General features: G+C 38.1%; 1 protein-coding gene across 1 annotated transcript in view; it reads right to left on the reverse strand.

The window, feature by feature from the left end:
- The window catches only part of Atp7a (ATPase copper transporting alpha), a 173366-nt gene that overhangs the window by 21831 nt on the left and 138208 nt on the right, over positions 1-13327 (reverse strand). The window contains exons 12-16 of the mRNA XM_004648103.3: positions 8655-8782; positions 7483-7637; positions 7138-7272; positions 2921-3115; positions 734-916 (exon numbers count right to left, since the gene is read on the reverse strand). Coding sequence (XP_004648160.1) covers positions 734-916; positions 2921-3115; positions 7138-7272; positions 7483-7637; positions 8655-8782 — 796 coding nt within the window. The remainder of the gene's footprint in view (positions 1-733; positions 917-2920; positions 3116-7137; positions 7273-7482; positions 7638-8654; positions 8783-13327) is intronic.

Raw genomic sequence — 13327 nt, forward strand, 5'->3', positions numbered from 1 at the left:
ATTTATTTATGTGTGTGTGTGGCCAGCTCAGCCCACCAGGGGGCGGGGCTGGCTGGCATGTGGTGCTGGAGGATTGAACCGTGGTCCCTGTGCTTTGCTAAGCTTGTTTGCTCTAAGTAGGTGCTTCAGACCACTGAGCCATCTCACCAGCCCCCCAAACACTATTCTTAAAAGTCAAACAGTTTTTTAAAAAAGAACATCATTGTGAATGTGCCGAAACTTGTCATTACTTTTAAAAGATGAACTTTACAGCATACAAATTGTAACTCAATAAAATTGTCATTGCAAAAAGACTGGCAGGTTAACAATTGTTAATTTTGGAGAAAGGAATTATGGAAGAGGGCAGGGAATGGGATTTTCACTTCTCATTATGTAATTCTCCAAACTATCTCAATTTTCCTGTCCTACATATGTATTCTTTTTTCCCCAGTGCTGGGAAACCAAGGGCCTTGTGTTCTAGGCAAGTGTTCTACTTCTGACTTACATCTCCAGCCCTAGTTTTTCATGTCAACAGAAGTTATTCACATGACTGGATTGTAATTAATTTCTGTGCTCATTCTTCTATTTGTCTGCGAGAAGAAGCTAAGATCCATATAATTAAATGACAAAATACAAGTCTATTTAACCTCATACCAACAATGTACATAAAAAAACAGTAAAATGTCAGTCTGTATTTCATCAGCACTAATTTTTGTAGGAGATGGTTACTTTAATATAACTGGCAAAATTGTACCTGTTTGCAGTATTTGGTTACAGCTGCTCCTAGAGGATGTTCACTGTTACTTTCAGCGGTTCCCACAATGGCCAGGATCTTATTGCGTGAAATCCTATTACTTTCCACTAGAACCTTTACTTGACTCACTACTGGGGTTCCATGGGTAATGGTTCCAGTCTTATCAAATACCACTACTTTTACCTGTAAGAAAATTTAAAAATACAATACCTATATTACTTGAAAATTCTTAACATCATTTATCCAGAAATGAGAAAAAGGTTTATACTAGATTATAGTATATTTTTTTTCTTAATATACTGGCCTTTCACTTAATTTAACTTCATAAACTGATTTCGGGGATTAAAAAAAAGAAAGAATATCTCAGCAGACTAAAGCACCTGCTTAGGCAGAGCACAGTGGCTGGGATTCGATCTCCAGTGTGCCATGCTGGCCCTGCTCCTGGGGCACACTGAGACAATGATTAAGACTGGGTGTGGTGGCGTGCGCCTGTAATGCCAGCACTTGGGAGGCTGAAAACAGGAGGATCACTACGAGTGGGATCTACATAGTGAGACCTGTAGACCTTGTACCAAATACATTAAAAAAAAGAAAAGAAAAAAAGGGAAGAATAAGAAATACTCTAGCTGTAACTAATACTCTTCCCTGCAAATGTTCAAATGCCTAATGCTGCTACATGTCTGTGAATGAACGTTAAACAAAATGTGCATTAAATAGAGCTAATGACTCAAGGTATACTGTTAACAGACAATTAAAAGATGTCTCTAGTACATCCAAGAAAATGCAAACATTTTCAATACTGATGAGTTGTACAGTCACTGGAGAAGTCTGAGCAGGAGACAGACAATTAAAGAGAAAAGGTGAATAATCTAGCTTGATTGGGTCTTGGTTAGAAACTTGGACTTAGAGATAGTTCAGAGAACCAATGTGGGAAACTCAACCACATAGGAAAGGGAAGAATCTGGAATTAGAAAATACATTCAACTCACTATAAAACTGAAATACAGATGAAAGAGATATGAATATTAAATAGCATGATTCTGAAAGAAAAAAATAGCTATAAAAGACATTCACACAATTAAAACTGGAACATGGGCTATGGATAACAGTAGTATATCAATACTAATTTGTTAACACTCATCACTGTACTGTGGTGAATGAAGGAGTACTCTTGCTCTTGGGAAAGGTACTCAACAGCTATAGTAAAAGAGTTTTCTATACTAGTCTTGCAACTTTTATGTTTGAAATTACATCAAAATTTAAAATTTTTCAACGTTATTTAGGACAGGGTTTACAGGGCCTCACTACATAGATTGGACTCATAGTGATTCTCCTGTTTTCAGCCTCCCAAGCGCTGGGATTACAGGCGCACGCCACCATGCCCAGTATCAATCTCCGTCTCAGCGTGCCCCGGGGGCGGGGCCAGCATGGCAGGCCTAGGGATCAAATGCCTGGCCCTTACGTCTGCCTAAGTAGGTGCTTTAATCCACTGAGCTATTTGGCTGGCCCAAAAATTTGTATAAAAATCATTAGCCTGTATTCACTGGCTAGGTGAATCATAGATCTGTTCTAAGCTATATTCTGCATTTACCATAAGCATCTATATATACTTTATATCTTCATAAAAAGAACATCCTGGAAGAATATAGTTTTAGTCAAAGTCAAGTAGCTTTAACTAAAACTGTTATAGAAATTCTACAATAAAAGAGACCAACGATGATCATTTTCCTAAAATCATAGTGCAAACTGGCAACTGGCAGTTTGGCAAAGATGGCAACACAGGCAAAGAAACTGTTCTGTAATTGCAGCCACTAGTTCTCACTGAAGAACCTGCACATGGAGTCACATATAAATGCCTTAGAAGTCTGCTATACTTCAGCAATTTTTTTCCCAGGCAAATACCTATTCTGTCTTCCTTTCCTAAATACTGATCCAGTATGAGCTTGAATAAGGCTCTAGATTTTCCTTATCAGGAGTAAGAAAGTAACTGTGGAATATTTTCAGAGATCAAAGGCCAATTTGGAGCAAAATTTTAAAAAAAATCTTTCCTGCTTCAACCCTCAAAACAGTCTGAGAAGAAGCTCTGCTTATGAACCATGTGGAAATAACTTAGGGCTCTGTGATCCTCAACAAGGGGATTAGTGCCAGTGTAGATGAGGCAATTTTTAGTGCTGGAGACTGTCTTACCTTATGAGCCATCTCTAATGGCTCTCCACCTTTGATAAGAATGCCATTCTGAGCGCCTACTCCTGTACCCACCATCACAGCAGTCGGGGTGGCCAGTCCCAGTGAACAGGGACATGCAATACATAGAACTGTGATAGAGGCTTGAAATGCAAAGCGTATTATTGTTTCTGTTCGGGAGATGCTTCTATTGTAACCCTTTAGCAGAAGGGATTAAAGAAAGGCATAAGGTTATTGATGACAGTTATACAAACAAGAGACATAAAATTTAACTCTACTTAAATAAAACTAGTAAAAGCAGTCCAGTACATTTATCATTGGTTCTAGCTGCATGACCATCTTGACTATGATAGCCTTTAGGTGTGAAGAAACAAATTTTACCAAGACAGTAAAAATGCATAGCAGAAACATAAGAACCAGAATGAAAACATAATGTTTTTAAGAGACAGTAGTAGGGATTTTAGGGATTGTAACAGCAGTAGGGATTGTAACCAGCTGGCTCCTAGACATGCATGTTCATGGAGGCAGGCTATCTATAGCTCTAATATTTTCTTTTTATTGTTTTAAGGCCCACTTTTACATGATGTTTGTTATTTATAAAAGACATGTTTTCTGGGCTGATGAGATGGCTCAGTGGTCTAAAGCACCTACTTAGAACAAACTAAGCCAAGCAAAACACAGGGACTGTAGTTCAATCCCCCAGCACCACATGCCAGCCAGCCCCGCCCTCTGGTGGGCTGAGCTGGCCACACACACACAAAATAAATAAATAAATAAATAAATAAATAAATAAATAAATAAGACATGTTTTCTTTATTAGTGTGTAAGTCCCTCTAGTTTTGGCTGTAAGAAGATTGAGGTTTCTGCAGTATTGAAGGATTAGTTCAACTAAGAAATGTAAAGACACTTGTTGAGGTGATTTTTTTTTGTTGTTATTGTTTTTGTTTTAATAGCTTCTACTGTGGCTTTTTACCCTCACTGAACCATAATAGTGATAAGCTACAGGTGTAGGGATTGCCAACAGAGATCAGTATAGTGCTTAGCATAAGTGCTTGCCTGGCAAGCTTGAAGTTGCGAATTTGATGCCCAGCACCAAAATAAAGAAATAGTATAATGTGTGGGGCTTCCTTTTCACATCCACCACATAACGGTGTAATTCCTGTGCTCGCTCACACTGTCTCTCTGTATCTGTCTGTCTGTTTCTCTGTTTCTCTCTCTCTCTCATATATCTGGAATAAGGAGGTATGTGGCCACCCACCTGGGATCCTTCCTGGAAATTCAGGAGCTATTCTTCTTCTTATTATTATTGCCAATAAAATTCTCCTAACTTGGGGCCAGGGAGATGGCTCAGTAGAATAAGCACCTGCCTGGCAAGTACAAGGGCCTGAGTTCAATCCCCAGTTCCGTTAAAAAAAAAAAATTCTCCTAACTTCAAAAGAAATTCCTAAAGTATACACACTCAATTATCATAACTGTTCAATGTGTACTTAACATAGATGAATCATTTAAGGAAACTTTTTCATATTATACCTATGACCATCCCATGGAAATAATGCATATAGTTTTACATGTTTTTGAACTGAAGGAATAAAGAGTGTGAAAATATAGCATGGCATTATTAAAAATAACAAAATAGTGAGATGTAATGGCACATTCATGTAATCCCAGCACTCAGGAGACTAAAGCAGGGGGATCACAAATTCAAGGTCAGCCTGGACTACACAGTGAGTTTAAAGCCATTCAAGATAGTGAGACCCTGTCTTTAAAAAAAAAAAAAAAAAAAAAAAAAGGCATGGTGGTGTGTGCCTATAATCCCAGTATTCTGCAAGGCCAAGTCTGTGTGTGTGTGTGTGTGTGTGTGTGTGTGTCTGTCTGTCTGTCTGTCTGTCTATAGCTCCATTATTATTGAGAAAATGTTTTTTCTTTTCTTTTTCTTATAGCACTGGGGATTAAACCCAGAATTTTTTTTTTTTTTAAATCTGGGGATTGAACTCAGGACCTTGTGCTTGCCAGGCAAGTGTTTTTTCTACTAAGCTGTCTTCCTCAGAACTTTCACAATGAGCTACATCTCAGCTCTTTATTATTTGTTGGTTTCATTCATTCATTCATTTATGTATTGAGACAGGGTCTAAGTTATTCATTTGCCCAGGCTGGGATCAAACTTGTATTTTTATTTTATTTTATTTTTGCACTTTAGGGAAGGGTCTACAGGGTGTTCAGGGTCTCATTACGAGATCGGACTCTTAGTGATCCGCCTGTTTACAGCCTCCCAAGAGCTGGGATTACAGGCACGTGAAACCACACCCAGTCTCAGTTGCCATCCAAGTGTGCCCTGGGGGCGGGGCCAGCACAGCAGGCCCGGGGATTGAACCCTGGCCCCTGCACCTCCTTGTAGGTGCTTTAATCCACTGAGCTATTTGGCTGGCCCTATATGTACTCTTTTACATGCATGGTACACTTTCACCTGTGCTAATTCCAATTCTGTAATTTAGGTATTGCTATCCCTATTTTACAAGTAAGAAAACTGAAGATAAGTGACTTAAAATTTATATATCTAATTTGAAGCACAGTCTAAGTCTACTTTACCATTTTATACTATACTTTAGAGACCATCAGGGAGTAGATGACTAAGCAATATTATACATCTGTAAACCAGTTAATAAACTGCTAAGAATTTCTGATATCTTATTTAACGCAATAACTGCAAGTTAGGCAGAATGGGTATTATTAAAACTTCACTTTACAGATGAGGAATCTGAAACTTAAGGAGTAATTATGTGGTCTAAGATCACACTGATGGCAAAATACTAGAATTTAATCTTGGAAGTTTTCTCAATATATCTGCAATTCTTTGTGAATCCAAAATAATGTCAGAAATGACACTACAAAGTTAAAGTTCACTGCTTCCTTCTGAAAAATCAGAAATCACACTGGAATTATTTCTAGAAAGAAACCTTTGATATTTACAGAAATTCAAGTGCTAGTCTTACCAATCTCCCACTCCCTAATGATACAATAGTTCCCCTTTATCCATAGCTTCAGCTATCCAGTCAACTATGACCAAAATATATTCAATAAAAATTCCAGAAATAAATAATTTTGAAGTTTCAAATTATGTGTATCATTCTGAGTATCATGATGAAATCTTGTTCTTTTCCACCCTGGGCATGAATTATATTCATGCTGTATACACTATGCTCCTATTAATCACTTAGTTAACAGAATTCTCTCAGTTATCAGAGTAACTGTTGAGTTGCCCTACTGCTAAGTTCAAGTAGCTCATATTTTATTCAGTAATGTTACCAAAGTGCCTGAGCATTGAGACTGGGCGTGGTGGCACACTCCATAATCCCAGCCCTTGGGATGCTGAAAATAGAAAGAATACTACAAGTCTGATCTATATACTGAGCCCTTGTAGACCCTGCACTAAATACATAAAAAAGTACATGAGCAGCAATTTGTGTACAACAAAGAAATGCCATAGTGCTTGCTTTAAGTGAAAAGGTAGAAGTACTCAACAATAAAGTAGGGATCCATTATGTGGATCCAGGGATTACCATGCTGCCAGGCTTTCATGCTGGAGTTGCATGCTGCCACAGCTGGATGTGGCGGCACACACTTGTAATACCAGCACCTGGGAGGCTGAGGCAGGAGGAGCATGTGAAATTTCAGACCAGCCTGGGCTACGCTGAGTTTAAGTCCAGCCTGAACTATGAAGCAAGACTGTCTGAAAGAAAGAAAGAAAGAAAGAAAGAAAGAAAGAAAGAAAGAAAGAAAGAAAGAAAGAGAAAGAAGCAAGCTAGAACCACAGCATGTAACAAGTGCTTAGTGAAGATGGAAATGGCATTAAATTTGTATATGTATAAGAAAAAACATACCATAGACAGTGCTCAGTGCTAATCATGGTTTCAGGTATCCAGTAAGGCCTTGGAACATACTCCTCACTCTCATGAAGAGAAGAAGGCTCATTACTGTACCAATAGAGTATTTGTTGTTGCTGATTTTCATTTTTTGCATTAGGGTGCTAGAGATTGAACCCAGGGGATCAAGCATGCTAGGTAAGTATTGTACCACTAAACTACACTCCAGACTATCTTGGGGTGGTTTTGAAAATTATTTCAATTTTTCAATACTTTTTAAAGTTATTTTCACTCAATCACTTCTGCAAAAGATTCACAGACTATTTTGCATATAGTAAAGAGTTGCTTCAAGTCACTTACAGGAAAGTAGGCTTCCACAATTTCAAAATTCAGAAATCCAATTATAATCCATACCAAGAGGGTAGCAATAGAAACAAGGACAATAAAAGGAACAAAATAGCCACTGAGTTTGTCTGCAAACTGCTGGATAGGAGCCTGCAATTTAAAATAATAATAATGGTTATTAATTCAAAGCTTCCATTTCTGATAGTGAACACAGAACATATTTGGTAGTTAGATGACAAATATTTTAACAAACATATTAATGTGAGAAAAATCAATCAAATGAAAATACAAAACTTATATTAATATTTATACCAAGAAATCTTTAAAGAAAAGACTGTTTCCTCTAGGGAGTTACACTACCTTTGATGTTTGTGCCTCTTCCACAAGTTTGACAATTTGAGAAAGGGTTGTATCTGCTCCAACATGGGTTGCACGGATAAGTATGGATCCATTCTGATTAATAGAACCAGCAATTACTGTGCTGCCAGGTTTTTTAGCCACAGGCATTGCCTCTCCTTTAGGAAGAGTAAAAGTCAGACTTAAGGATAATAAATGATTTCACTATCTTTAAACATGCCATTATTTGTTAATTGTCAAGCAGTATCTAGACAGGAGATTCTTACTTCATGAAACAGAATCTGGAAAAATGATGAAGTGAAAATTATGTTCCCTTTTTCCTTACGTCACTTCTAAGCAAAGCCCAGGAATGCACCTTTAACCTGAAAAAACCTAACATATTGGTTCATTTTGACAGATACTTTTAGAGTTCACCTTGTCCTAGATTACTTGTTTTTAGGAAGCATTTAGAAATGTGGTATGTATTATTTCTTTTTAATAATGATGGACAAGAATGTGCAATGTGCTACTACTACAACTTAGTGATCCAGGGTCGGGGCAATACATTATACTATATTGTACAAAACAGTCCCCTGAACTAAGAATTCTCCCATCTAGACTGACAATAGCACTCACGCTGAGAAACACAGAGTCCTACATTATTTCTATATGATTTATAAACTGTGCCTTTTCTGGGACTATCTGGAGAGTTGAGATAAGAAAGATATTATTTAGATTCTGCTCCAAATTAGCCTTAGTTATCTAACATCTCTAAAAATATTCCAGACCTACTCTCTTGAAGCAGACCCTGATATAGCAAATGTATAATTCTAGCCCAGTTCAGATTAGACTTGTCTTTTGGACAGGAAGACAGAATAGATACTTGCCTAGGAAAAGTTGCCAGTCTATCTGGTTCTAACAGGAAACTGAGAAAACTTCCTTTGATTATACATTCTACTAATTAATAATCATCAAAAACAGCATATGCATAAGAATCATATGCTTCAAAAGCATAACTAAAAATGATAAAATAAACCTGAGGAAATTCATTTAATAGTCTTTAAAATTTTAAAACATGTTCTCTTTGTTCATAATTCACTCATTTCTAGAAAAAGTTCTTCCGCTTTCATTCCTATTTTTCATTAATACTTTGGATTCATTTCACTTTTATGTAACGATCCTTTGAAAGAACATACCTGTGATGAGGGATTCATCTACCATAGAATGTCCTTCAATAACACGACCATCCACTGGAAATTTGCCTCCTGGAACCACTTTAATGATATCTCCACGTTGTACGAGTTCCACATCCACTTGTTCTTCACTGAATACAAGTTAATATTAAAAACATCAAGACAATAAGCTTTTCACCTTGACCTTTCCACACAAGCTTTTAAGTTCATGTTAAGCTTGTGGCTCCATAATCACTACTAATGGAAACTAGAATCAACATTTAAGTTAAGAGCTACTACGTTAGTCTTGCTCACTGTTGACAAACAACAAAGTATTCACACAAAGTAGAGACTCCAAATATTTCCTGAATAATCATTAAGTGAGTAAGTGAGCACTTTAATACAGGGGTTATGGAATAAGTTAAATAACACTGCAAGAAAAAAAAAGAGACAAATTCAGAATGTGGGATATTCTATGGAGCAATTGATGGATGTTACTTCAACAAGTCAGTTAAATGGGGAAAGCTATTCTAGATTAAAGAACATAAGCTACATGACAAAATATATACACTGTAACTTCCAAACATGTACAAATATTATATGTCGATCAAAAAATAAAATTAGGGTTGGAGATGTAGCTCAGTGGAAGAACACACTCAAGGCCTTAGGTTCAATCATTAGCATGGCTAAAACTGTAACAGTGACAAGAAAAATAAATTAACTTTTTAAAAAGTAATGGTGCACCTACTTTGTTTGAATTCTATTTCAAACACAGAGACTTAAAACATTTTGGAGACAGATTTAACATGGCTGAATAAGAAGGAGTCAGGTCTAAGAGACTGAGAGAACCTCTCAAAGACAAGTAATTGGAAGAAGGGGGAACATACACTCTGATACAAAAAGTCAAAGAAATAAGTGACTTGTAGGCACAACATGCACAGGAGTTGAGTGAAAGTGGCTCCAAAACGCTGGCCCACTTGGCCTCTATCCTTGTACACCATGGGAACAGCCACTTTGAGAAGTTCCCAAATAGCTGGTGGGATCCAAGGAGTACGGCAGAGGCTAATCTCACAGGACAGACTTGTGGGTATCTGAGTCCATTAGCCCCACTGTCTCCTCTCCACACATTGAGGAGCATTTTCCCCAGCACAAACCAGAAGCAAGTAATCAGTGGCATGGGAGGCTCCTTCCCCACCAGCTTGATCTCAGACTCTGAGATGATAAACAAGTGATGGCTGTTTGTGTCAGGAGTCTGCAATACTCTACCCCCGGCACACCTGAGCCATTGACAGTAACCTGAAGCTTATCCTAGACCAACTAAGACATTCATCCAGCACACAGAGTTAACACTGGTCTCACTTGAGATATACCTGGCAACCTGGGCTCAGCTGAGTCTACACCCAGCTTTCACCGTTCTGCTCCACTCTTTACACCTGCTAAAGACTCTGACACCTAGCACCAATCTTAGGCAGGCTGAGTCTCTACAGGGGGCTCTGATCATGCACAAGTCTCAGCCTAGAACAATGAGACTGTGGCAGAATCCATTCAGCACCAGATGCACTGACTCCACTCTAGGAAAAGCAGAATCATCACCAGCATTTTGCCAGAATCCTGGGCTCAGTCCCTGCCTGGGCATTCTTCTGCCTCGTCAGCAACAAAACACTGAGCTGAGAAATCACCATACAAACCTACAAAGAGGGGCAGAGACGAATGTGATGTGTGATATCAAATGCTGAAAGCTCTGGAAGAAAATGTTCTTCTGGAAATATGTAGTAATTCTTTTGCTTTTCTTTCTCTTCTCCCTTCATTTACCATAATTTTCTTCTTTTCTCCTCTATTTATTACTATTAGTATTAGCAGTAGTAGTAGTATTTTACTACAGGTGGAGTTTGGAGTTCTATCAACCATTTTCTTGTTATCCCTTTTTTTTATTTGTGTGTGTGGCCAGCTCAGCCCACCAGGGGGTGGGGCTGGCTGGCATGTGGTGCTGGGGTATTGAACCGCAGTCCCTGTGTTTTGCTAAGCTTGTTCTAAGTAGGTGCTTTAGACCACTGAGCCATCTCACCAGCCCCATCCCTTTTTAAAATATAACGTTGTTTTATTTGTTTAAATAGGTCTTCCCTTTTTTCTCTCTCATTATCTCTTTCAACCCATTTCCTGAGTTCTTCTTATTCTCCTTTCCTCTAGTTTAATCCTCATTCCCTTCAACTAATCCTTATCCTAGTTGGTTTTTTTGTTACTGTTATTTACTGTTACCAATTTCCCTTTACCCCTTCATAGAATATTTTACATAAACCTTACCAACTTCCTCCCATCTTACATTGTTTAATTTTGCATGAGCTATTTCTCTTTTTTATGCTCCCATAACCATACAATTTACCCTTACAAATCTGGGGAGATAGTTTGGGGGTCTAAGCACCTGCCTGGCAAGTGCAAGGAACTGAGTTCAATCCTTGGTACTGAATGCCATGCTGGTCCCAGAACCACAGGCATGCCTGTACCAGCCACTGAAACTGGGCGTGGTGGTACACACCTGTAATTCCAAAGCTGGGGAGGCTGACACAGGAGGATCACTAAGAGTCAGAGCTTCATAGCAAGGCCCTACACCAAATAAACAAACAAACGATTTTAAAAAATTTAAAATCTGAGGGCCTGGTGAGATATCGCAGCAGTCTAAAGCGCCTTCTTAGGCAAGCTTAGGCAGGCGCGGGGGACCACAGTTCAATCCCCGGCACTACATGGCATGCCATCCCGTCCTCAGGGTGGGTTGAGCCATCCAAAAAAAGAAAAAGAAAATCTGTTCAGGTTCATAAATTCACTGGTTAGAGGAGGGTGTGGAAAAAAATTTAAATCTATAGGTAGTTGACTATATCTTATTACAGCTGAACACTATTCTGTTTCAAAAGGAGGTAAAACTGTTTTGTTGAATATTTACTATACGTAAATACTTGACTTGTCTTAGAGTTGGTTCTCTAACTACAGATCTTGTTCCTATGACTAAAGGTGGCACAGTGTTAGTTATTAAAGTTTGTCATTATCTAGTTTGTTTTTGATACTCTTCATTTGTGATCACTTAGTGTTCTGTGTATGCCAATATCCAGACTGTCTGGGGTCATACATATGAACTACAGTCCATTACCAACAGGCTGCAAATTTTCCTCCCTAAAAAAGTGTTAGGATACTGGGACACACCCAAAGGATAATATCTAGCTAGGTCTAGAGGACATCTCTGAAAATTTGATGCTGTTATAACCAGAAGTAATTCTCTCTGAAAAACATAGGGACAGACCAAAGCACTTAAGGAAAAAGAGGGGTAAAAACTGTAAGTGGTCATATAAAGTGGAAAAGACTTCATGAGGAGGCAACATTTTACTAAAAATCTTCATATAAACCACAAACTTTCCTTACTACACTAGACTCCAATCTACAGAACTCCTCCAAAAAAGGAGAAAACAGCGGGGATAGATTGAAGGACAGATGGATGCATGGATGGATGGATAGACAGACACAGACAAACAGACATATACACACTTAAGACCAGGGGAAGCAAGGCAACAAAAGACTCCTGAGGTCTCCAGATTTTCACAAGGCAGGGCAAGGTGGTCACAGAGGGAAAAGAAAGTAAACACCAGGTAAAAGAAGTCTATACAAAGTATATAGAAGAGATAAAGAATCTAAATGAGTTCAAAGAGGAAGAAAATCAAAATTTCACAGCAATTTGACTCTATACCCCATGGTAAATTTTGAGAAAATGAGTAAAAAACTGGATGAACTAATCAAAACAGTTTAAAACTTGAATGACAGATTCGACAAGCATATAGAATAATTACAAAAATAAATATCTGAAATAAAAAAGCTGTATAGAAATCATAAATTAGTAAAGACAGAGTGTCTAACATTGTGGACAAATAATGAATCACGATGACGTACTCAAAGCAGCCCTAAAAGGGCTGGGGAGACAGCTCACTGGCATTGGTGTCTACCTGGCTAGTGCAACGTCCTGAGTTCAATCCCCAGTACCAAAAAAAGATGAAGATGAAGAAGACGAAGATGAAGAAGGAGAAGGAAGGAAGAAGAAAGCATAAGAAGATGATGCAGCAACAAAGAAAATAAGAGAACAAGAGAATATTATCCAGCCACTCCTGTATGACAGTAAGACCAATCTAATTGGAGTTAGAAGAAAACTAGATGGTAACACAGATAGATTTACTAACACGTTTATAGAAACCATAGAAGAGGTGGCCTGCCCCTTAGCTCAGTTCTGTAAGTGGCTGCTTCAAGAAAGCAGTCAGGCTCAGGCTGCTGTGGTTCGATCCCAACAACTCAAGCAAGCCAAACCTGCCCTGAAGGCATTTGGAGCAAAAAAAGAAAGAAACCATAGAAGAAAGTTTCCAAAATATAAGAAAAGAGTTTAAAATATAAGCAATGCTTACAGAACATAAATAAATAAGTAAATAAATAAATAAAGTTTATCAGGGCTGGGGAGATGGCTCCATAGAAAAAGTGCTTCCCCGGCAAGCCCAAGGGCCTGAGTTCAATCCCCAGTTCCGCAAAAAAAAAAAAAAAAAAAAAAAAAAAGAAAGAAAAAAGAAAAAATACCAAAGCATATTCTAATTAAGTTAACCAGATGTCCAGAAAAAAAAAACTTTAAAAGCAATCAGAGATGGGTGTGGTGGCAGTAGGATCCTTGTGAGTGT

Source organism: Octodon degus, unplaced genomic scaffold (genome assembly GCF_000260255.1).
Source record: "Octodon degus isolate 3935 unplaced genomic scaffold, OctDeg1.0 scaffold00353, whole genome shotgun sequence".
Lineage (NCBI taxonomy): Eukaryota > Metazoa > Chordata > Mammalia > Rodentia > Octodontidae > Octodon > Octodon degus.